The 25,443-nt window shown below is 38.8% G+C and overlaps 1 protein-coding gene across 1 annotated transcript in view; it reads right to left on the minus strand.

Annotated features, from left to right (window-relative positions):
* dock2 (dedicator of cytokinesis 2) overlaps nucleotides 1-23,695 on the minus strand; it is a 113,846-nt gene extending 90,151 nt beyond the window's left edge. The window contains exons 1-23 of the mRNA XM_015025123.1: nucleotides 23,385-23,695; nucleotides 22,081-22,164; nucleotides 20,744-20,784; nucleotides 20,578-20,633; nucleotides 20,399-20,495; nucleotides 20,141-20,289; nucleotides 19,773-19,908; nucleotides 18,217-18,374; nucleotides 16,467-16,548; nucleotides 16,154-16,289; nucleotides 15,380-15,455; nucleotides 15,068-15,144; nucleotides 13,062-13,312; nucleotides 12,719-12,817; nucleotides 12,477-12,549; nucleotides 12,066-12,169; nucleotides 8,898-9,096; nucleotides 6,644-6,741; nucleotides 6,450-6,539; nucleotides 6,092-6,192; nucleotides 3,594-3,728; nucleotides 936-1,044; nucleotides 545-615 (exon numbers count right to left, since the gene is read on the minus strand). Of these exons, the coding sequence (XP_014880609.1) occupies nucleotides 545-615; nucleotides 936-1,044; nucleotides 3,594-3,728; nucleotides 6,092-6,192; nucleotides 6,450-6,539; nucleotides 6,644-6,741; nucleotides 8,898-9,096; nucleotides 12,066-12,169; nucleotides 12,477-12,549; nucleotides 12,719-12,817; nucleotides 13,062-13,312; nucleotides 15,068-15,144; nucleotides 15,380-15,455; nucleotides 16,154-16,289; nucleotides 16,467-16,548; nucleotides 18,217-18,374; nucleotides 19,773-19,908; nucleotides 20,141-20,289; nucleotides 20,399-20,495; nucleotides 20,578-20,633; nucleotides 20,744-20,784; nucleotides 22,081-22,164; nucleotides 23,385-23,427 (2,465 nt within the window). The 5' untranslated portion in view covers nucleotides 23,428-23,695. The remainder of the gene's footprint in view (nucleotides 1-544; nucleotides 616-935; nucleotides 1,045-3,593; nucleotides 3,729-6,091; nucleotides 6,193-6,449; nucleotides 6,540-6,643; nucleotides 6,742-8,897; nucleotides 9,097-12,065; nucleotides 12,170-12,476; nucleotides 12,550-12,718; nucleotides 12,818-13,061; nucleotides 13,313-15,067; nucleotides 15,145-15,379; nucleotides 15,456-16,153; nucleotides 16,290-16,466; nucleotides 16,549-18,216; nucleotides 18,375-19,772; nucleotides 19,909-20,140; nucleotides 20,290-20,398; nucleotides 20,496-20,577; nucleotides 20,634-20,743; nucleotides 20,785-22,080; nucleotides 22,165-23,384) is intronic.
* Between the last annotated feature and the right edge of the window lie 1,748 nt (nucleotides 23,696-25,443).

Genomic DNA, 25,443 nt, shown 5'->3' on the forward strand with positions numbered 1-25,443 from the left:
ACAACAGTTAATATCTTATTTCTGCAACGTAAAAAGGTCATCCCGAGAAAATGGATCTATTAGTTGTTGCGCCGCCACAGGATGAAGGAAGAGATGCTTAAAAAATATGAAGCTGAAAACAGCATAAGAAGTGAAGGGGAGATGGGCAAACATGTCATTTTGTGGATAAAAAGTACAATAAATGTCTGATTCTGGCTCAAGGAGAGGTCAAGTGAGGCCACTCCAAGTCATCCAGCTTTTTACGAGACAAAAGAAAAATAAAAGTGTAAAGTTGCAAAGGCCACTCGCAAAGGGCAGCACAGCAGCTGAGAGTGTTTGTCCTTGTTTCTGCATCAGTTTGATGAGATTTATATCTCCTGGTTAAAAGGGGTAAAGCTTAAGCACTGAGAGGTGTGTGGGTGAATGAGGCGAGCAGAGGTCAGTGAACAGAACAAAGAGAAATCTAACAGCTCTCACGCGTCCCATTCGTCTGCACACCTCAACGGCACTTGTACGTTTTTTTTTTTTTTGTTTTGTTTTTTGTTTTTGTTTTTTTTTTGCTCACCTGAGGAGTTTTGCGTCGAAAACTTTCTCGACGTCATGCAGTACTGTTGGCAGGTACTTCAGAGCGGCAACCTGATGACACACACGTACCAAAACACGTTAGAATCACTGGTTTGCCCCCTGCGGAAGGTGACTTTGTCATCAAACAGGCTCGTTTCGCATTTAAAAATGGATCCATCTCATTTCCCCGCCACGCTGCTTTGTGCCTGGATCTGTTTCAATATCTTGATGCAAGTAGTCAGAAGGGGAACGACTTGAAGCATTTGAGTACCGATGTTGTCAAACTCAGAAAAGACCAGGAGCGGGACGGGGGGAAGAAAAGATGGCACAATGACAGACAGGAGATGCAGCAAAAGTGAAGGAGACAGAAAAGTTTGAAGACGTGTAATTACCCTGAGCAGGAGCGTGGTGGTGTAGTCGGTTCTCATCAAGTTATTGATGGACTCAAAAAGCCTCCTCAGCGAGTCCTCAAACTCAGCCTGCTCCTTCCCCTCGTAGAGCCTGAGAAGACAGGAGAGAGTGTATGGAAATGCAAAAAAGAAAAAAAAAAAGTCTTCCACGAAAACCTTGATAAAACATTATCTGTCACAAGGGGAGAGGGCACGGTAGATAGCCAGAAGAGTTAGAGTACCAACCTTTTTTAAAAGGCAAGGATAAGGCAAAACAACAGGTGTGCTAAATATTTATTGAAGCTGAATCTGGAAGGAAAGACAAACATACAGAGAAAATAGAAGGAGCCTTATCTGTATTCTAACGCCACAAATGTACGCTCACAGAAGACTTCCCAAATTCTTTGCTTCTTCTATAAAGTGTAAATTATTTCACCATGTTGGCTTTTATTCTGTAACCTAAATTGAATCCAGATGGTGATAACAATCAGCGGAGCCAGAGCTACCTCGATAACGACGGCAATCAGGCGCTGAAATCACACCTAAAGTCTTGAGTTTGGGTGCAAAGACAACATCGGAGTCAGACCGCCTGGGTAATTATACAGCAAAGCAACACGTGTAATTCGGCGCGTTACATTTCACAACGGGGAGGCACAAACGCTATTATGCTAACAAGACATTATGCTGCCAAGGTAAAAGGTAAATATTTATAGGCACCGACCGCTGCGTTGACAACAACCATTAACGTAAGAAACTGGGTTATCTTTGTCGCTGCCATTTACAATCTGCTTAAAGAGCCATTCCGGTCATGATCTATTAAATTTCTCCTCCACCAACTCTTAGCAAGTCTTACTCTAATCTATCTCTCCATCCCTCCTGCTCCTCACTCTCTTTGTGTGACTGAGTTGTGCTACGCATTTGTTAATTATAATTGTGAGAGCTGGAGGGATGGATTAGTGGCTCACAGTGAATTTAGCATGGGGGGGGGGAGTGAGATTAAGCAGTAATGCACAGAGGTATTATCACTGGGCTCTTTGCAGAATATAGTTATGATTACAGAAGCATTGTCCTGTTTAATCCATGAACTCTATCTGTGTTTAACGGGGTGCTTAGAGAGATATCCGGTTGTATCAGGGTCAGTGTTTGTGTTATCGCACTCGGCTGTGGACTAACACCACGCGCGTTCACTGTCAGCTAAAAGCGGCTGCGTCTTGGAGAAAATAACCTTTGTCTAATTAAAAATATGCTTGTGGAAGCACGAAAATCCAAAAAAGGCACAACGTGACTGTCAGGTTCGATTTGGTGAATTAACACCCGCCGCATTTGGTCTCGAAATGCACATCTCTGATATAAACACAAAAGAGTGATGACCTACATGACTGAAAACAGTATTCCTACATGTCTGTCGGAAGGAAAGAAGGGATGAATGAAGGAAGGAAAAATGGACAGATAGACAGGCAGACAAACGCGGAAAACAAATGAATAGACAGATAATGGAGGGGCGATGGGACAACACAGGTGGACTGATATATGGATGAAGCCTGAGGCAGTTTTTTCTATGAGCCAACAGGGCAGTTGCCCAGGGCGGCATTAGCAAGGGGAATAAAACAAGTGACTGATCTTCTAGTTGCACCATGAACAAGTTTTCTTCGCTTTTATGTGTGAGCAGTCATAACTAATGACTAACTAATGACTAGTTTGTTGATGATGGAGCTTTACATATAGTCTATATAGTTACTAGAAAATAAAACAAAACATAGAATAAATAAAATAAAAGCGCAGAAAGTAAATAGAACCAATCAATCCAAAATAATGGTTGATAAATGCAAAGAAATAAAACAGCCTGACCTCTGTAATAATGTATACATGCCTAAAACTGCATGTAAGTCACACGGGGACATCCTGAATTTAAAGCACTCTGAAAAAATAAGTTCATCTTTGCATTTTGTCCTTTTTATGTGAATGATATTTTCACATTTCACCAATAATAAAAAGATCAAGAGGCAGTCGGAGTTTTCTGTTACTCAGTATGTTTACAAAAATCCTCTCTATTTCTACTGTCTCTAGGTAAACAGGGTTTACTAAAATAACTAAACATACTAAAACAGAAATGATTAGTTGTTTCTTTTGGACTGAATATTATGTTAAAAGACAGCACATCAGCAAATCAACAGATTCAAATCTGCTGAAAAACAAAGCCTCCCTACCACAACTGCAAACCTACCTGCCTCACATATATGCAGAAACAGAATTGCAAATATCACTGACTAATATTCCCTCTGCAGTTCGCAATCATAACACCCTTTGTCATAACTAGGCAAGGCAGACCTATCGATTTAAACTAAAGTGTTTGCACTTATTACATGATGCGGCTCTGGAAGCTCTCCCAGCACAGAGAGCATCTCCCCTGGCAGGGCGTTTGTTTTCTGGCTGCAGTCCTGCACTGAGATTAGCTTTCATTTGGTTGCTGCACTTCATCATCAATGCTTATTAGCAACATTAGTGCTGTTATCAGCAGCATCTTGTCTCAGAGCTGTCAAACGCAATTACCTGAACAACGACAGGTCACAAAGTGCTCTGTAAATTCAATAATTTGTATTTTATTTTTTTTTAATTCTTGATAATAGAAGAACAAAACCGACAGAAAAACGAAGAACCTACTGGGAGTAGAGCATCCGTGATCGAACAATGAACTTAAAGATGTACTCGAGGGCTTTGAGGGTTCGCAGTATGGGCTCGCATTGTTCTCCACGGCTAGACACATCCAGGTACCGCTTCAACACTGACATCAGCTTTCTGTGTGAGAATAAAGGAGGCAGAGAAGCACAGACATAAATCAAAACAACTCCCTCTTTTCTTTTTAAATTCATTTCCTTTATGTTCTGAGGTTTGAAAAGCTAACCACCAGCTAATTTTTTTTTTTCTTATCCACAAAGCAGAGAGACGAAACGAAAAAAGAGAAACAGACAAACTGGGAGGGTGGTGGTTTTGACATAAAACCCAAAAAGTTATCCGTATATTCACAGATGTACCTGTCAGACTTAGACATTTTTATTTGAGCTCAGAGGCATTGTGGGGGGGAAAAAAAAAGAAATCTCTCCAACAAATGTACGCCCTACAGGCGTCTTTAGTCTCAGATAGAAATACTTCAGTGTTTCCGAGCAGCAGGCGAGAGGTGTGGGAGGCACAGAGTTTATGACCTCCTAAAGCTCCCCAGCAAACACCCCTCCTGAGACGTCTCAATGGCATGAAATGCAAACATATATCTGCAGTGGGAGTGGAAAAGGTCAAGATTTTTGTCTGTCAAGCTCCATTTTCAAGAAATTGAAAAGGGAATCACCTCCAAACCAGTTCACAACTCCTTCATCCTTTTAAACAACAAGACTCTATTAGAATAATAAACTGTGACTTAAGCACGCCGCCATCATGATGGCCCTAAAAGATGGGCTCAAAATAATACCATTTACTGTTGTTTACATACATCTGGCTTAAGAAGCAGTGCAAGAGGATTTCTTCGGGGGTTTTTTAGAGCAGTTTAAAATGTGGTGTGAGGGAGTTAAAGACTTTTACATAACAGCCTCTCAGCTGACAGGCAATAAACTGCGATGACCTTTTTTAAACAGGGTGAACACAGTACACAAGTAGGGGAATCGTTGCATTTTGATGCCAACAGACGGATATTCAAATGGGGTAGAGACAAGAAATACGTGCCATGAGGAAGACGAGGGAAAAAGCAGTGGGGAAGCCAGGTGTAAAAACGGAAACAAGAACTAGGAAGGCAGGAATTAGACACATTCATATATTTTTTGATTTTTTTGTTGTTGTTTTTTGTCTAAGGTTGTTTTCTTTAAGCAGACTTCAGTGGAAGCTTTCCAGGCTACACTACAGTGAGATTCTAAAGGACTTCTGTAGGTTTTCTCATTCTTCTCTGGGTTTTTGTTTTCACAAGATGATCCCAGAGAGCTAAAGTCATGTTAATGTCTGGGTCGAAAGAAGCCAGGCTGACGTTGGCATTTTATTTATTTTTTTCTTGTTTGTTTTGTTGTGGGTTTTTTGTTGTTGTTGTTGATGATAATGTATTTAGTGGGTTTTTTTATTCTATCATGACAAACAGATTCATTTTACTCAAAAAAAATAATAATGAGAATGTCCAATGGGTCTTAACTGTGATAAAAACATCAGCAGCAATCATTAATAAATGATTTTAGTTTGACAAAAAAAAACTAAATTCAAGGGATAATGCAGCTTCTAAAACACCCACCACAACAGACATTTTCCCTTGAACACAGAAATACATCAATCCAACATTTGCTGCTACATTTTAAACAGTCAACACCTAAAAATCAATGTGAATGTTATAGAACGGTTAGATTTGACCTTTCCGAGTATTTTGTTACTGTGAAGAATAAATCCACTTTATTCTGTTTGGTTCATCTTATAACTGTGAAAGGTTAAAAAGCAATGGATGGACACAAACTGTTCTTTAGTGAACAAAAATCAGCACAACTGGAGAGTTATCTAATTAAATACTAATTTCTGTTGTTTTTTTTTTAGCATACATATAATAGAAATGCACGTTTTGTTGATCAAAATTATTAACAAAACAATAAAGTATTCTGTTCATTATGCCAGACCCTAATCCAACAATCTTTTGAAACATTTATCAAAAGCAGCAAACACAATGAGAGATGCATTCATGGAATAATGAGCATAAAGAAATTATTCATTTTTAATCAATTACTTCCAGGCCAGCAGGGAGCAGCTAGAGAAATGAAAATTGATGGAGGAAATGTAAATTTGCTCACAGATTGCTCCGGATCTTTTATTCACTTGTTTGTTTGGCTTTAGATTTGTTTGCCTTTGTTCTTTTACTTATATTAATAGATAGTCAAGAGTAAATACAAGTATGCTTAATGATACACTTCATTTTTAACACTGAAGTTGTGACCAAAATGTTAATATGTATTTTAGTCAATCACAAATGCATTCACTAAACTTATTTGCCCTGTGCTCTGACCTATCTGTACAATCAGTATTATATAAACAGTAAAGATTCCTAAAAGGCTGCTGCTTTATAACAGACTGGTAGAGGCATGTCTGCAAACAAAAAGCACACCAACTGTTTCAGCTAACACACAAGAGGCTCAAAAATAACCTACTTGTAGGCCAGCGTGGCGCTGAAATGCTGCTTTATGTAGGCTTCCAGAACTGTGTTAAAATGCTGGAACTTTCTGTCAGCGATCAGACCGATGATATAAATCTGCCAAGGCAAAAGAATATGCAACATAGAGGAAGAGTTAGTGACATGTTTACATACAGTAGCAGCATACACTTTTTACAAGCCAGATAAGAGTTATCTGACAAACACGACTGTTTGAAAAAGATGGGCACATAGATACGTTAAGACTCCAAACAAGCTGTCAGGGAGTCCTGCCGTTTGAGTCGACACACGCCGCACAGTCAGAGTCATACCTGGCAAAGTGTGCACCCTTCAAGGAGACAACCCCACAAACTCACCAAGGCGTCAAACACAAGGATGTCGTAGTCGTCGTTCTGAGAGTGCTCCATCATGATGTTGAACAAGGCATCGAGAGTGTCCTGCAGAAACTGCATGCAAACGAAACAAGAGCCGGTGGGAAAACACGCCCCACGCCGGTGTACACACTCATGTAGAGACATGTCGGGTTTTCTTAATTTTTCATAGCACTGACCTTGACCACCTCCTCGCCATCAATGATTTTGAGTTTCTCCAGGTTTTCTTTCAGGTTGTCAGGCCTGGTTCTCCATTTGAGCAGCCCCAATAGACCCACTGAAATCACAAACAGAATATTTTCAGGTCAGATGTATTTCCCGTATGAAGGCAGCTGCATATACAGTCTTGCTGATAGTGCTGCACAAACCTTAAAACAATCAAAAGGCATTTTCCCAACTCGCTGGGAAACTTTTCCAGGCGACTTTGTTGCTCGGCTAAATCGGCTAACAATGTCTAATGGTTTTATTACTGTTTATTCAATGTTACATGACTCTGTGTTTCTGTTTTTAATTATGTAAAGCGCTTTGAAATGCCTTGCTGCTGAAATGTGCTATACAAATAAAATTTGATTGATTGATTTCCCCTTGAAAAACAAAAGTCGACTCGACAATCAATGAAATCAGCAGTTTGCTTCTTTTCACTTTATCGCACGTAGATATTATCTTTTTTTCTTTTGTTTAAAGCGGTATACAGGATGTACATGAAGACAGATGCGATGGTTTAATTTTACATCAGCCCACCCCTTGCAGCTATAACAACCTAGGGAGACTTTCCACAAGATTAAATGCTGTGTTTGTGGCAATTTCAACCTTTCTTCCTGAACACAAGGTCGGTGAACGATGTACTAGTGTGCAGTCACGTTGGAACAGGAAGAGAGCATCTCCCACCTGTTTCCACAAAGAAACAGGCGTCCAAAATGCCTCGGTATGCTGAAGGATCACTGGAGCTAAGGTCGTGATGCAACTCCAAAATTCACACTGATACAATGCAGTTAGACAGATAATGTTCCCGTGACAACTGCAGGAAATGCAGGTTCGTCCATCGGACTGAAAGCCCAGAAGGCATGATTTGTTGCTTCAGAGAACACGTCTCCAACGCTTTGAGGCCAGTAACTTTTACACCAGTGGTTCCCTGGCCCTCAAGAACCCCCGACTAACTGGAGAGTACCTTTTACTGCCAATACTTCTGGTAATAAATGGTAAAAAAAAAAATACAAGATGCACACTGCGATACACTTTATTATACTCATAAGCAATGCTAACATCCTTTGTACCTTTACCTTTAGTGAGAGACTCCCAACATAGTGTTTGCTTGTGTTGGTCAGCAGATATAATATCTAAAATCATTCCAGTAGTTTTTTAAAAAAAAACTTTGTCTATTGTAAATATAGAAAAAGTTGGAAATATGGAAAAGTTAAGGTCATATTAGCTCAACAAATTCTTCTAGAATTTGAACCTGCAATGAGGTGAATAACTTTCTGTTAATTGCACAAGTTTTTTTTTTTTTCAATTACTGTACGCCAATCATCTTGTATTTAATCAGCAAACATTCTGCTTCATACAATATGTCTCTGTCTGTGTTTACACCTGAGCGTCCAAATCCCATTTTTCAGTCATTAAATATGTTACAGTGTTTGACATGGGGCAGATTTCTCTGTCTGCTACTTCAGAGCAAACTGTTCTCCCGGTCCAACAGTTTTTCTGACACGCCACGCCAAGCTTGCACATCTGGAGGTTGGCCCTGAACAGCCCTGTGAGTATGAAGGCCTGAGCGCCTGTGTGTGTGTTTGTGAATGAGGTAAAGGTGATTAATATTGCAGGATAACGCTCATTACGGTGATGGACTGACTTCCTTGAGAACAGCTGCTGCTCTGCACCTGTGTCTGATGCACCTCTCTGTCTGGAGTGGCTGTGCAATTAAGCACTCGTTGATGAGCTCCTTTTTGTGAACGCATTTCGCCTGTGGCGCTGCATCAGTGGGCGTCGTAGACGAGAGCCCGACACTCCTCGATGTTACAATCGTCAGCACGCATAAACAAAAATATATACCACAATCCTGTCCCCGTTTTGCTGTGAATATCACGTTTATTTTCTCTCGGTTTTAATTGGCTGGATGTCTTTCTACATTTGCATCGCATTACCGCTCTACTTTCAAGCAGAAGTGAAGTTTAATCATTTATACCCTCGGACCTGAAGAGAATCTTATTGGAAGCAGCGATTCTGACCTCTGCCATCTTCACAGCCAGATGATTATTCAATGTCTTGGCTTGGCCATATTTTCTCGTCGGAAGAAGGTGTTAATTAAAGTTTTTTTTTTTTTTTTGACATGTCAGCTTTAATTTCAAGCGTCCTTTCTGCTGCTAATTTCTGGCCTGTTTAATTTGCTCTGCAGCCACAAGCTCACACATGTCCAGACCAGAAGCTTGCACGTACCGTTTTGGGTGAGTTTAGTGGAGCAGACCAGGGTGGAGATGGTAAAGCTGTCTCTGGAGCTCACTGAAAGGCCTCCACCCCCAGACACACTGCTGGCGCTGCGGTTCAGCCCTGCCCCCTTGTGGTTGTCGCTGTGATGGTAGCGGGTGGAGGGCAAGGACAAGTACGAGTTCACGTCCTCCATGCGCTTGCTGTCTCCCTGGAAAGACAACGTAGATTTGAATCCATTACACCGAATAGTGATTTACTGCAACTGTGCTAATGAGGCCACAAGATAGTATGATGGATGGTGTTCTGGGTCTGGACCAAGAATGATTTATCCTGTGTTTAGTTAAATTAAAAAAAATAAAATAAAAAAAAGACAAGAGTCTGGGAGTTTTCAGCAGTGAAGTAATACTTGAGGTTTTGAATTAAAAGTCACAAAACACGACCGAGGTCACCTGCAGTAATAATGTCTCAACTATTTCTTTTTTTTTTTTTCTCTGAGCAAAATAAAAACAGTCTGCAATCAGGAATAGATCTTTCTCCTGGAGTGTAGTTTTGCTCTCATTATCTTTTAGGGACTGCGCTCCCTCTTTGTCCACTCTAAATTTAACAAGTAGCATTTTTTCATTTCAATTAACAATCATAATGTTCATAAAGTTAATGTATACTAAGATATACCCATAATAATAAGTCTTTTAAATGAAAATGTAATAGATATTTTGGGGTCTTCTTACAACTTCTACCACCTCCTCCTCTAACTGTCTGCAGATGTACAAGCAGATTTACTAAATGTGTTTCTTGTTTTCTCTCTCCCTGTTAACTTTCTCACATCTCTCCCTTTATTTATTTTTTTCTCTTTCCAACTCTTGATTAAAATAAACTCAAATAATATTTTTTTTGTTTGTTTGTTTTAATGCATCGAGTGGAAAATCGCAGTAAAAGATGTAACGAATCACTTCTGGAAGTAAAACCGTTGGTCTTCTTATTGGCACTCAGACAACAATTATGCTCGCTCTACTGCCAGGCAGGACACTGTTGAAAAAAAGAAGGACATGTGCTGGCACTCTGTTCTGAACACTAATTCTTGCACATTCACTTTTAATGAGAAATCATTTTTTTCAACATGACCACATTCTGTCAACGTAAAAAAAAAAACAAACAGAAAACTCCTAGATTAAAAAAAAATTTATGTTTCAGATGATGATTTAGGTATTCAAATACTGTATGTGAATAAAGGCAAGAACGGTTTTGCCAAAAAAAAATCACACACACACACACACACACACACACATCTTTAACAGAGAAAACTTTGATCAGAACAACACATCTTCACAACTCTGTTCTCGTTTCACCCCCGGCTTCAACCAGGTCAATGCAGCACAGAGGAAGAGCTAGAAGTCAAAAGTAGAAGAAAGATCAAGAGGAATGTAGGGATAACAAGAGATAATCGCCAACGAGGGCACAGGAGGGCCATCTGTTTGGTATTTGAGTGAATCATGAGTAATTAATCTTCACTGCATCTGACACGTAATCAATATGGCGATTCAATCTCAGCTTGGGCTCATTTAACAGGATGTCTATTTGGCTTCACTCAACCTGTCAGTGAGGCCATAATCTCCTGTCCAACTTCACTATATCTTTAGTTCTGCTTTGATGACTCTTATTACTGCAGTGACATTACAAAAAATTTTTTCACTAGCTTAATAACTTTTGAAGATGCATCTGTTTTCCAAGCATGATGTGTGCAGAAGGTTTTGCTTACCTCAGCTGTTTATGAGTAAAAAAAAAAAAACAACCTTTTCTTGGTTTCAACTTTTATTTCACTGGTTGCGTATTATTCAATAAATATGTGTGAGTTACTGTAGCTCAGACGCATAATGTGCAAAAGCTTGAAGTAATAAATAGACAGGTAAAAACCAGGCCCTTGTACTGTACTTCACTTTGTACAGAGATCTGGGCTCTTGGCTATGGAGAAAATGATTGCTTCCTGGAGGCGTGGACTCTGTTGTTAAAGTTTAAAATTTTGCCCATTTGCTAGGTTTGTCCGTGACTTATGTAATGAGTGTAAGGTGAATGACGGCAATGGCCAGGCTAAGTAATAGTAGTTACAAAAAAGTTATTTTATAATCTAGCACAACGCGTTGTGTGCCATTCAGGAGAGTCATGGTTCATGAATTCAAACAAAACCATAACAGACCAACATCCGCCATTTTTATCCAAGAGAGGATAAACACCTACAAATTTTTTTTAATTACATTACAATTTTATTTTGCCTATGGAGGGCTAGTTCCCTTTTGGACTGCAGAACATCCCTAATTATTTGTGTCAAAGATTCAACAAGGTCTAAGAAACAGAGATCCCGCTCCTTTACTGATATGACGGCAGTGCAGAGTGGATGCCTGATTTTAAGCTGCAAATAGAGAGTGACGACGCGCCACAAAGGATTTGTGATTGCACAACATGACACTAAATAATTCATAAGCAATGTTTCAAAATGACTGGAACTAAGTCTCGCCATCATGTCTTTTGCCATATTGTCTGTCTTAGTTTCAAATGGTACTCCTTTAAAAGCCAACCCGTTAAAAGATGTTCCTTCATAAGAGATTTATTGTGCCAGTTCAGGTCTGAATGCAGAACTTAAGTTTATTCAGCTTGTTCTTTTTTTTTTTTTTTTTTTACGTTAAAAAACATGCAAAAAAGCAAAAACTGTCCACCATTTGTTTATCTTTGAAGAATTCATAATAAGGTGTGATGGTTTCGTCCATTTCTAGAAGACAAAGCTATGTTACACACCCTTTCCTTCGCCTATGTTGGATCCTAATTTGAGGCAACAAGCTTCAAACATTGCTTAGTATGTTTGCTAGCAGTTCAAGACTTCACTGCTGCTGCTTGAGTACAGTAACCAGCACAACTGACTAGCTTCACTGGTTATAAAATAATTTCTTTCAACATTTTTTTGTCATTAATTTTTGTTTGATTGATTGTAAAATAACTAACTTTACACAGTCTGGGAGCCATGGCACTAAATGAACACATTCTGTTTACTAAAGCACCATCAGCTAATCATAGGCATTTGAAGTATTGCAAAACAAGCACTGTCAAGTGAACATGTTTATCAGTGAATTGTTGTGCAGCATGCATATGTCAAGACCTACGTCTGTTTAATCTTTAATAAAGTCCCACCTTAAAGACAATAAGGTCATGCAGTCCATCCTGCAGAACTGTCCCGTCTTCTTTCATCAGACGTACAAATGCCATCGCAAAGTTTTTCTCACTTTTGTCCTTGGCTGTAGAGGAAGAAGTAAGACGTGTAAAAAAAAAAAAAAATAATAGAAAAAATACATCAGGGAAAAGGAGGGGGAACAAAAACAAGAAGGGAGAAGACTTCAGACGTCATAGACAGGAAAACTGCTCATTTGAATAATCAGGTCTGAGTAATGATGCCATGGGTCATTTTGCAAATTGGTTGGAATCATTAGGTGCTTTCAGTATCGCATTATGCTCCAGGGAACGGGGAGGAGGAGAAGTGTTAGGGACGCTGATCTCATTGAGAAAGCAGACAGGTGCCGGGAAGGAACTGAGGATGCTACTTACACTCCTGTGAAGAGCGGTGTCTGAACATGAAACGCAGATGAATTCTGTGCATTTCTTCCAGAGGGACTGTCACCTGTAGGATATCTCATGTTATTAGAGAACGTAATGCTACGCCATGTTCTAAGGCCCTATAAAATAACGTGAAGGGAGAAATGCAAATGATGTAGAGGACGTCACTTCAAAGGGACCTAAATAGGTGGCTGGGAGTGCAGTGAGCAACACACACACGCACGCACACACACCTTAACGGTCTCCATCCAGCGGGGCTGTTTGATCTGGTAGTAGATGACGGACCTGTATTCACTGACCGCTTTATCCCCAGCTCCCAGACAGATGGAGTTCTATGAAAACAGGCCAAGGAAAAATATGTCAGTGTAACGTGTCAGGTTTTATTTTGTGCAGCATCTGCCCATTTAAGCAAACGTACATTAGATGGATTGCCATTCTGGGATAAAGACGTCTCTGTTTACTGCTGGCTAATAACACACGACACATAACTCTGCAGCTGCAGCCTCAGCTTCAATCTGCTCCACACACACAAACCGAATCGTTCAGTTCATGTCCACCAACGTGCGACCTGCTCACCTGTATGACTTTGCCCTCCTCGTCACAGACCCACATGATGACTTCGACGTTTTTCTGTGTCGTCTTGTTGTACTTGTCAAAGTCGCCGCCCTGCAGGGTGAGGTAGATGTCGTTCCGGACGTCTCCTGGCATGATGATCTCCGGGAAGCCCAGCTTGCGTGCTACCACCGTGCTGCGGTCCACCAGGTGGGGGTATTCTTTTCGAATCTGAACTATGTCGCCCACCAGAGCCTTCATGGTGACCCATAATCCTGAAGAGCACAGGTGGAGATGTAGGGAGCTTGTCGTTTAAAATAAATGAGTATTTAATTGAGTACATTGATTGTAAAAAAAAAAAAAAAAAAAAAAAAAAAAAAAAGCCTCAAAGTCATTTCGAAATTATGAGACTTAAGCAGAATTAAACTTTTGCAAAGTTGTATCTTAATCCTAGCAAAATGTTAATACTCACAAGCTAATATTAACGATAAAAAATTAATTCATTTCACGTTTTGTTTATTGATGATTACACAGCATTTGAATGGAGTATCGTGAAATTATAATCCAGAGAAAAACGAAGGTCTTCTCTGTGATACTGTCTGCATGTAATCAACTAAATAAAGTCACTAACACAGACACAGACCCTGTTGATGGTTGCTATGGAACTTAGATTTTTTTTTTTAGTTGATCAGGAAAAAATAATGAGAAATTCCACAAAATTATAGAAAGCAAAACATTTTACTTGTACAATGGAGTCAACCCAGACTGGTTTAAAATAAACAACTGAGAAGGAACAGTTCTTGTTCTCTCATTGTCAGGCAAATGTGCAGCTTTCTGTATCAAAACGTAGTTTAAAATTACTTCAACAACAAACTAAGATTAAGGCATGAGAGCCACACTTTGACGAGTCTAGAATAAATTGCTATCCCTTCATTTCTTATTCTCACCATGTGGTCCGTACATCTAAGCACATTTTACCTGGGTCGAGACTTAAAACATAAGGAGTGAATGACGTGGATTTTGTGAAGCATCTATAAATTATGGGGGTCACTTTATATGGCCACTGTTTCATACGGTGCATTTCTATTGGAATGAAGAATGTATCTCACTTACACTTTGCTTAAGGCAAAAATAAGTTAGTTTTCCAGTGACATCAAAGCCTGAGTTAATTTATTATATGTCTGTGATACAATCAAAGTTTGATGTGCACAGGTTGAGTAGTTTTTAGATCAACCACTCAGCATGCAAGGCTAAGTGAGTCTTGCTCTTGAATACTGCCTGAATCACGAAATCGAATGCAAAGTTTAAATAGCACTTGCATTGATTCTGTAGCGGTGCCGTATTGATGCCGTCTGGGGCAAATAATACATATGTGAATGATCAGAGTGCTAAAAAAAAAAAATCAATGTCTGAAGATTTACAGATGGCATCAGAGAAACATTACTAAAAAAATAATTGGGTTGATTTTTTTTGTAAAAAAAAAAAAAATAGAGATGGATATTAAGGAATGTGGTATAAAAATGATACACTACTATGTAAGTAATGTGTGTTAGTGTGCAAATGTGTGTGTGATGGCAAATGCATTTTGAAGAGAGAAGGAGAGATTAGAGGCAAGTGATGTCAAAACCTGAAATGTAGTGGCCAAAGGTGCTCCCGCTATATCTAGGCTATGCTTGGAGCAAATGGGTACCAGAGGAAGATAAAGCATGAGAGATGTAACATGCAAAGTTACCTTAGAGCGTGACAGTGTCACAAACTAAAGTTATAAAAGTAGAGTTTAGAGTAAAAGGGACTGGGATTAATTAAAATGAAAGAAAAAAAAAACAAAAAAAGATCTACAAACACTGTTGCTTGTTCTGCTCAAAGTCTAAACAGAAGAACGGAGAGAAAAAAAAATGTCAGTCAGTGACTGACAGATTTATCTTGACACAAGCAACAGCAGCACACAGACCTGTGGACGTCTTGGCTGCAAACACGCTTCACATGGATGGAAAAACAGAAAGAAAAAGCCAGTTAGAGCAGAACAGTACCTTGGCCGCCACTGTCTCCTCGCAGTGCTGTCGCTTTGTTCAGCAAGGTGTGGAGAAAGTCATTTTCAGCCACTACCCTGAAACCAAATATACACAAAAGACATAGAGTTGAATATACAAAAAAAAAAAAATCAGTTTTAGATCTTGTGGGTGCTGACAGCCGCAAGAGCACAAACCTGCAACATTTCAGTTCTAACAACATGAAGGATTCTTTAGGGAAATCCAGAAACAGCTTTTGAGTAGATACTTTATTGGTTCTAGAAATATGACACAGAGGGAAAAAAAAAGAAGTAATAGTGAAATAGGACGTACGGGAAGAAGGGAATGAAAAATTGCTTCTCCTCGTCGCATTCGTGCTTCCCTTTGATGATGTCACTGATGTCCATCACTACCAAGAGGAGAAAATAAATGTGTCACTGATGAGAAAAATCAAAGCAAACGCTATGCAGCCATATTTGATATGTGACAGTTTCACCTCGGACAAATAGGGAGTAGTTGAGAAAAACAGACTCTCTCACAGCTGCTTTCTTGAGAAATCGTTTGAGGATGTTTAAAAAACAGTGTTGTTACATGGTAATTAAAAAAACCCACTTTAGTTATTTTAATCATGCTGCCTGTTCTAATGTTACTTGATCAAAAGACTTTTGCCCCAATAAAAAATTAAAAATAAAAAGTTGCAGGTGGTACTGAAAGTCATACTAGCTGGCAGAACAGATGCAATAACAGCAGAAAAAGTTATTCTATTATTAAATAGGTTAGAAGCATATTGCTGTTTTCTTAAGTATAAGGCTTAATTTTTATGCAAAAAGTTACTAAAATGCCAGTGTGTATCCCTGAAGAACAGTTTATATGTGCAAGCATCTGACTGATCTAGATGCTTGCATATTTCTTACCTCGGTGTTGATGCATTAGTTTACTAAGGTTAAAGTGACACTATCATTATTTGGGGATGCCTACTATACATAAACAGGGGTATTTTCAAGAAATCAAACCACTATTTCATTTCTGTTATGATATATGTGGAACACTGGAAACGTCATTTTAGCTTTGGGCCAAAACAAAGTCAACTGTCTCCACTTGAAGTACCTGCCACCCCAAAAGGCCGGCGGAGGCCCACAGTGCACTTCTTGTTGTTTGCTTCTTTCAAGTCCATCCTCCCCACTCTCACTATCTGACAGATCAGATAAATCTTCTCCCTGCTCAGGTCTTTGTTCCCCAAGTCCTGGTGGACAAAGACAGAGAACAAGTAAGCAAAAGAACCTCTCTGGGAGAAGCCAGAGAGAAAAATAAGGCAACAATCTAACCCTCTGACAGGTAACAAGTTCATTCATTGTCGTGCTGTGCAGTGTTCTCGCCAAGCTAGGAAACGGTCTAACAGTGCCCTCCGGTGGCCACTTACTGTGAAGACAACCTTCAGATTGTTCAGCATCTCGATCTCTTTTGGAAAACCACTGCTGCCCCAGCGAACCAAGTAGTTCTCGCTGCGAAAAGTACGAAAAAACATTAGGTCCACATAAAACCTGCATCAACGTTCAGTTATAATTTTACATAAAGAGTAGTAACTATGTTACAGACCTCAAAACACACACATGCATAATACGGCACATGACAAAAGTATTGACACCCTTTAAGCTTTCTTTTAAACTTTTTCACCAATTTCGATTTTATTCTATGTTTTTATTTACCTTATGTTTTTTTGATAAGCCAACAGAAATTAATGCTTAGTTATGAAGAAAATAGCTGTTTTATAGTTTAACACTTAAACAGCTCAAATATAGGGCAAAAATAAATAAATCCTCCATAAAGCCTAAAGGGCATTTTTCTGGCACATAGTGTCATTTTATATCACAATCAAGAAACTATGTTAGTGCCAGTTGTTATGAAAATGCTGCATCTATATGCGACATCTATAAGACGGCATCATAACCATATCTGATGGCTTGAAATTGGCCTGTGTCTTTAGGAATCTTCTGTCTTTCACAACACTCTCCCTTCAGCTCAACAATGCTTCTCCATGCCATCCATTGATCCTGTTTACAAGGAGCGTTCCAGTTCGCTTGATAAGATCAGCAGAAGCTCCGTTTGTTTGTTTGCTATTTGCTGCTGTGGCTCATCTGGTGGAGCTCTAGCTTATCAAACCAGGTGTGAGAACGGCACAATAACAAAAATTAAAAAAAAAAACATCTGAAGCTAAAATTGCACTGAAAGATGCTTCGATACAGTGCTGACTCAGACAAAAGCAGACTTTTCAGAGTTTTTATTGCTTTGAAAAGATTAAAATTAGTGTGATTTTCCTTTCACTTTACAATCATGCACTGTTGTGCACTAATCTATCGTGTTGAACCTTTGAAAAAAAAATACAGACTTTTGTGTTTGGAATTTGAAAAAGTTCAACAGGTGTTGTTATACCAATTATAATTGGTATAAAATATACCAATTATAATTTTTCTTTTTTCTTACAGACGTGGACGGATAAGAAGTATAAGGATAAAACAAACCAACGCCAGTGCAAGAATAAAACGTCTTTGACTCAAAGTCAATTGAAAGGAAGACACCAAACCTATTAGATGAAAGGGAACAAAACCCTTCAACAAATAGTCAGACGCTGAAGGAACAATTTCATAGTAGTTGGTACGTATTGAAAAAGCAATGAGTGATTTAGGTCGAACGCAATACTTCCAGCCACTCTGGCTGAGACACAGATATACTCAGCATGACAGTGAGTGACGGGGCTTAACATCAGCTCTGTCGGCTCCATACGGTCCTGCCACTCAGTTGCTGCTGGCCTATAATTTTAATTTCCTTATGACTATTTTTGGCAAATTGTCATAATTTAGTGTCGCTCAACAACGAAGGAGAAGGGAGGAAGGCAAGGTATTCGAACAAGAAGATAAAAAAAATGGAAGAAACTGTGTGTAGGTTGCATGAGTGTTCATATCTGCTTTACACAACTAAGATATTGAAGCAAAGATGCAATTTTACTAAAAAAAAGAAAAAAAAAAAAAAGAAAAGCATTTAGTATTTATAGAAGAGATGGGTTTCAAATTTACAGTATATCAATTATTGACACCGATCTGATTTGGACAGAAATATTTTCAAAACATTTCATCTTGTAAAAAGCGAAGCTGAGGCAGAACGGCCACGGATACCTGATGATGGTTTGCTTGACTGGGTCGTAGAGGGACATGAAAAGCTCAGAGTCTTCCCCAATGCGACACACAAAGTTCCTGACGAAGACGTAGAGGCTGTGGGTGGGGGACGACTGAATTCGAGCCGAGATCCCACTGTGGTCTGTCTGGATATTGGACTGCAGGAGAAACATTAATATGTGATTACCAATCTGGATTTGAATCTTTTATTGCAGCATTACAATCTTCTGTTACAAATTTTTGAGGAAACATCTCTTTGAGATAGAACGATTCCCAAATATATGTGTTTTACTTGAAGATATGTGTGCAGTGCTGCTGTTAAAATATTATAAAATCCCATTTTGACAGCAGCACTCAATCAGCCTTTAATACAATTCACAAAGTTGGGGAATCCAGAGAGGAATCCATCACTTGGGTCGTTTTCAATTCACACCTGCTGACATGACCACAGAAGGAGGTTTATGTCTGATGCAACTTCTGGGTTTGTTTCATCATAGATTTGGGATAATTCCTCCATTAGCTTCAGTAATTATACGCTTTTAATTTTGTGATGAGGTGCTTTCCCACCTCTTCATACTGTGTTTTGCACCAGAGCACCCTGGCATGGCAAAAAATTGTTAAATTTGTTTTTGCAAAATGCTCAATCTGACAAAAAGCAGACATTTTCTATTAAAGTGTAGCATTAAGTAAACTCCACCCATCTATGTTGGTGGCGATGGGATAACTAAATAATTTGTTTCAGCATGTATTCAAAACAAATGGTTTGTATGCAGATAGAGTCTATTTTCTTGTAGCCATTTCGTTAGTTATGAATTGCTTTTCTTAAACTGCATGTTTTTCTTTCCTTGGCATTCTGAAGAGGAATTTGCTTCTCTGACATTTGAATCCATTTGAAGTCATGAATCATGTATTTATTCATAAAAAGGGTCTGAGTTTTTTTTTCCCAGAGTTAAACTTTGCTGCTCCAATAAAAGCTTTATTAGTTTTTAATTTTAAGGCTTTTACAAATCTCTATCAAAGGTTCTGATAAGGCTGGCTGACATTGTAGCTGGTTGGCATTAAAGTCGCTGTCATTTGAAATAAATCAGCTGCAGCATTCACGCGTTTTATTTGAGAGAGCGAGAGGAAAATCTCTGAGTAAAAGAAGTCTTATAACATTATCTTCTTAATTCAATCAGTAGTTAGATCAATGGTGAGATGTAAAATATCTAGATGGAGTGAAACTGAAGTTAATTCAATTTGTAAGCAAGCCGACACTTAATTTATTTAGCTGGCAGATGACTGACATATAAGAAGTATAACTCAATTATTATCTATGGCTTCGAACAGATAGAGTTTCACTGTAGCGCCTTTCTCACGCAAAAATAAGGACAACAGGGATTAAATGATAAAACGGCAATTGAATCCAAGTATATAATCCAGTTTATAGTCATAGAAATCACCTCATTTAAAAAAAAAGGATCTTTTATAAATGATTGGACATAAAACTAATCACATTAGTGTCACAGCTTTTAAACCCTTCGTGTTGGCTTCCCCCTGCACATTCTGTCCTCTACCTGCTCTTCTTTGATGCGTTCATTGATTTTGGTTGTGGCCTCCTCATGCGCTCTGAAGAGGCTGATGACGTTAGCCTGCTCGGGGTCCAAGATGTTCCCGTCCTCGTCTCGAACAACCAGGTCCAGCTCAAGGATCCTTCGTCGAAAAACAAAAAAAGGAAAAGCAGGGTTGGTGGAATTAGATGGAAGGTGAAGAAAGTAAAGAAATTTTACAAAAGGAAGGCAATTTAGTTGAAGAGAAAATGGATGCGCAGGAAGAGAGAGCAATTAGGAGATAAGACCAAAAGATGAACAGACACTTTTGACAGTTTTTGTGAAAGCTGGGATAAAGGACAAGTTAACAACAACGATTAGCAGTGTAGACGCACTTGTTGCCGTAATCAATCTTAGAAGTAACTTTTTGCTTGAGCTCCTTAAATTCGTCGCTGGGCAGAGTCCCAGACAGGAGCTGGGAACGCCACTCCATCAAGTCCCACATCAGCCTCTGGACCTGCTTCACACGTCCATGCTTGTTGCTCTAAAAACACAGACAGGGGGGGAAAAAAAAAATTTAAAAAAAGTGGTGTTAAAACTAAACAGAGACAAGTAAACTTTCACAAACACAACTGTAAAAGTTTGGTTTGTACCACGAACAGCTGCTTCCATATGGTGCCCCACTCTCTCAGTGTGGTGGTCACCTCTTTCACCAAAGGCATCTCAGCAGGCGTCACAATTTCCTCATCTCTAAAGTTGCACAAACAAAGGCACATTTGACACACTTGTAAACTTCTCCAACTTCAACAGATGATCTGTCAAATCCACCCACCCTCGTTTTTCAATGTTGACCTCCTTCAGATGGACAAAACTTGAAGGAAAAACTCCCTGGAGTGGGAAATATGAGACAGACACACACGAGAAGGAAGTCAGTGAAAGTTCTCAACGTCAGCAACTGTGTTATAGTAAATGATGCAGCTAAGATGCACAAGGCTGACCTTTTGGGCTTTGTTTCTGGTCAGGTATCCTCTGTACCACCCTGAAAGACAATTGAAATGTCGTCATAAAACTGCATAAAAAAAAAAAACAATATATAGAGTGTTCACAGTTACATCTTTTTCTTTCTTTTTTTTTCGAAATTGGAACAAAATAAGAGCATGGAAGCAGTCATTCCCACTGTGGATTTCTAGTAGTTAGATATTTGAGAGTTCTGGTTACTTTGCTCCTTTACCGTTTATATATTTGTAGTTTTGGTAATTTTGTGTCCAAAAATTTTGGGAAGGAAGAAAAAGGAGCTATATCCTCAGAAACATTTTGCCCTGACCATGTGCTATTGTGTACCGTTAGCAGGAAAACACTCAATGTTCAGTTGAAATACGGTGCAATTTAAAAAATATATACAATAAAATTTAAATATAGATGAGATTTTTATGACTGTTTATGTCTGTAATTTATTTAAAAAAAATACTTGACTATCACGCAGAACTACAGACACTACAGAAGTGTGAGAGGACAAAAATGGCAACTAGTGAGTATAAAATAGGGGAATAAATTAAGAACTCGGCAAATTGATGCAAAGTAAATATTTGTTTAGGACAAAAATAATTTGTTTTCTGCTCTTACAAAGTGATATGATGCAAACCTTAGAAATCATCGCATTACCAAAACGTGTTGCTTTTTTTTTTTATCTGGGAAGAGGCATTTTAATTGATAATATCATAATGATCAGCTGTATTATGGACTGCTCTACCATCAAAGTTCAGAACACATCAGAAACTACTGATCTATATCACTAAGTCTAGTGGCTGTAATTAAATAACAGAATCCTACTGACTTTCATTTTTTTTATCAATATGTTCTGTGTGCTTTTTAACGTCTATCCTATTGATGTCTTCCTGTATGTAATCAGACTAAGTCTTAAATAACTTTATTACTCTGCAATACTCTGCATTCAAATCTTTAAGGGTCCTAATTAAACGGTACCCACAAAGTGAAAGAAACTGCACATTTTAACCTGTTGTTTCAACATGACATGCCATGTTAGTATCGACTGCATGCATGCTTTTAATTGCAAATAAATAGTTTAGTTTTATCCCAATATAGTTCTTACAAACTATATTTAGGTGTTCAAAAGGAACAAACATGCTTTGGACCAGGGGTGCCCAAATCCAGTCCTGGAGAGTTACGTGTTGAAAGATGCTAAATCTCAAGGGCTGGAGTTGGACACGACTGCTTAAGAGCAATATTATTTTATTATTAATTAATACTTTTAACAGGCAATGAAAAAAAAAAAGAGTAAACAAGACGAGACAGGAGCAGTAGTAACAGCACTCACCTTCACAGACCTCCTGGATGTGCACCGTGTCTCCTACTTCCAGGGACAGTTGCTTCTCCCCTTTGCCAACAAAGTTCCACTTAACTAAAAACAAAATAATTACAGTCATGAATGGTAATGTTGTCTGAAGATGTGAGAAGTTCAGTTCAATTCCACAAAAAGAGCATCCTCTGGTACTTTTCAAGAAAAATAATTTCACTTCATGTTCAGTTACATAGAATAAAATAAATGTAATTAATTCCAATGCAATGCAATCATGTCAGATTCAGATCCAGTCTTTGTAAGCAACTTTGTGTTTGAGGATGTGCAAGACTAAAACATGCTAACATGAAGAGCATTAGCATTAGCTTCCCTCCCAGATATAACAGGCTGTGTATGATGTATTTTACTATAATCTAAGCTGTGTACAATTAAAATATGCTAGCTCTGTGTTGGAACATATGCTCAGCATTCCTCTAACATTAACTTTCGATGCACATTTCAGCTTTTAAAACTTTAAATTCGTATAAACTTCCTTCCTTGTAGCACCACTTCCTGTGTTCTAGACTCTCAAACGAAGCAGATCAACTTTTTTTTTTTTTTTTACACGAAACATTCAATGCTGAATCAACCCGACTTTCAAAGCTTTCCATCATCCAGTGTTACTTTCATTGCTAGTATTGGGCTAAAAGGTGCACTACCGGGTTGGTGAAAGGTTTAACTGTCTCCTAACGGGACATAAATACTATTAATTAATACATCAACGTAACGGCAGCAAAAAGATTTTCATTTTCAGTCATTTCAGTCCAGATGGGAGGTCAAAAAAATCTGTGTCCTTGACAAGTTTTTGGCTACATTGCATATCTAATGGAAACATACTGTGATAAGAGCCGCCATATTAAACCACACGCCTAATACAGACTGAGGTCGTGCTTGCTGTCTTCCTTCAAGCTACAACTACAATTTCCCAGCATTGATATTTTTTCTATTGCATCTATGTGCCAAACATAAGATTTTTTTCCTCAAAAGCATTGCCCTTCTACTGCAACTCCGTTTAAGTTTCCTTTGAGGTCGATGTTGTACGTTATGCAAGTTGTCAAATCTTAAGGTTAGAGTTGAATAGGATGTTGAACTCTAAAGACCTCTGAAGCATTTAGCACCAACACACCCACTACACAGAAATGTATTTGTTTTCTCTGGATAGACAATGCAGTTTTCAGTAAAACAGTAAGTCTGTATATCAAAATGTACCTGCAAAGTTCATGCGCACACACACACAGACACAGAAACAGAAACTTCAAATTGAGGACTTTATTTTGACTTACCTACACCATACCGCTCTGTAGTAGTCCTTGTCCAAGGAGCCATGATTTCATGTAGTCTGTTCTACAAGAACCACTTTCACAAATGTTGCTTGATTCTATTCCTTTTTTTATCTCTCTTCTAAACTTCTCTCTTTCACATTTTTTGTAGTTTAACTGAAAGCAGCAGGCCCTACCCCTTTAGCCTTTCTTCCTCTTCTGTCTCTTCTCGCTTCCTGCCTCTGAGCGGGTAAGAGGAAGTGGTAGAATACAAGGTGGAGTCACACCCAGGTTTATGCAGTGCCTCCAGATAGCTAATTTAGACCGACTGTAACATCATCAACCAGACTCAGTTATCCAAGAGTTAAAAATAGCATTGATGTCAACTGTATTCAAAGATAAACAGTGTCAGTGCAGGTTATCCTGAAAGAACATATTCAGTTCAGCCCAATTACATTTTTTTAAGCACTACAATAAACACATGTAATCTCAATGAATCCTGCAATACAAGTAGATCCAGCTCATATTCAGAAGTACAGTTAAATTGAAGTTTGCGTAAACTAAACAAAAGCATGTCTACTCCTTTACTTCCTTTGTAGAAGTTAATTTTATAAAATTCTTTCTATTTGCTAAATGCCAGAATAACGAGAGATTCTCTGAAGTATTTTACAACAGTCTTCAAAAAGCAGATGCAAATCTCTGGATGTTTTCTAACTCAAACGTACTTCTTTCCTCGTGTAGCATTCAAGATATCAGGTAGAGACTTGTGAAACAAGCCTTGTTCGTCCTTTACCGATACTTTCCAGATGCCTAATGGTGACGCTGATTTGTTTAAGCAATTATAAACAAAATGGAAAAACCCAGCCATCAGGGTTCCAGAGATGAAAGGGTTTAGGTGTGAAATGTATGCATCAAACCCAGAACAAAAGCAAAAGGCCTTTGAAGATGTTGACTACAGGTGATGAAACACAGTGAAATGACTCCTATATGAGTCTGGGACAAAAATAACCCCAGAGAGGAAGAAACCTCGCTGGGGTTGCTTACATAGCAAAAGCGCTTATAAAAAGGATAGATTACGGTTTTTACATGTTTGCAGGGACAAAGACCTTGGTGTTTGGTGGCTGTGGTCTTAGAAAACTGAAACAGATTGACCATTAATACATTCAGAGGAAAAAGGGGAAGATTGCAAGCTTGAAAAAAAAAAAAATCACCCCAGCTGTGAAGCATGGGGAAGTGAAGCGTCATGTTTTGGGGGGTGTTTGGCTGCAACTGGTGCACTTCAGTAAATACATGGCATCATAAAGACAGAACATTATGTGGACATATTGACATCTGACTAACTTTAACTTCCCAGCTGATATCAAGTGCAAACGGGTCTTCCAAATGGACAATGACCCTAAACAACCAAATGAATTGTAATTTGTAAAGTGGATGAGGTGTGTGCAAATACTGAGATGTACACTATGTTATGTTTAAAACTCTAGACTCCTGTGCAAACAACAAGTACAGACAACAGGAGGTGATTTAAGAGTTTATCTCAAAATATGACTCTTCTGGGTTTGGCACCAGACTCCAGGATGGCACTGGCACGAGAGGTATGTGATTAATATTTAATGATATTAAAATAGTTGAATGATGATCACAAGTGAATAGAAACAGTGTCTTACTGGTGATGAGGAGTTGGATGCTCAAGGTGGAGGTGAGTTTATCCACAGAGACTGAGGTTGGTAGGAGATTGGTTTATGGTGGAGTGTAATGTTTGTCTTCCAGGTTGGCGCTGAGTGCAGTGACACATTGGAGAGTGGACAGGCAGGTGAGTGAAGCGAGGGAAGTGTCAGGAAAACAGGAAATCTGTCACCAAGAGAGGAAAAAGAAAAAGATTGACGGAACTGAACAGAATATCTCCACACAAACCCTCGAAACAAGGAACCACGCTAGAGAAGCTCACACAACTGACATCTAAGGAAGAACCTATGTTTTATTTAATTTTTTTTTTTTAAGGGCTGAAAAGATTCCTCGAACGATTCGAGTACCTCGATTATTAAAATTCCTCGAGGAAAATTTATCTGACTCGAAGCTTTGT

The sequence above is a fragment of the Poecilia latipinna genome, unplaced genomic scaffold (genome assembly GCF_001443285.1).
Source record: "Poecilia latipinna isolate Pla-1442-1.1 unplaced genomic scaffold, P_latipinna-1.0 Scaffold95, whole genome shotgun sequence".
Lineage (NCBI taxonomy): Eukaryota > Metazoa > Chordata > Actinopteri > Cyprinodontiformes > Poeciliidae > Poecilia > Poecilia latipinna.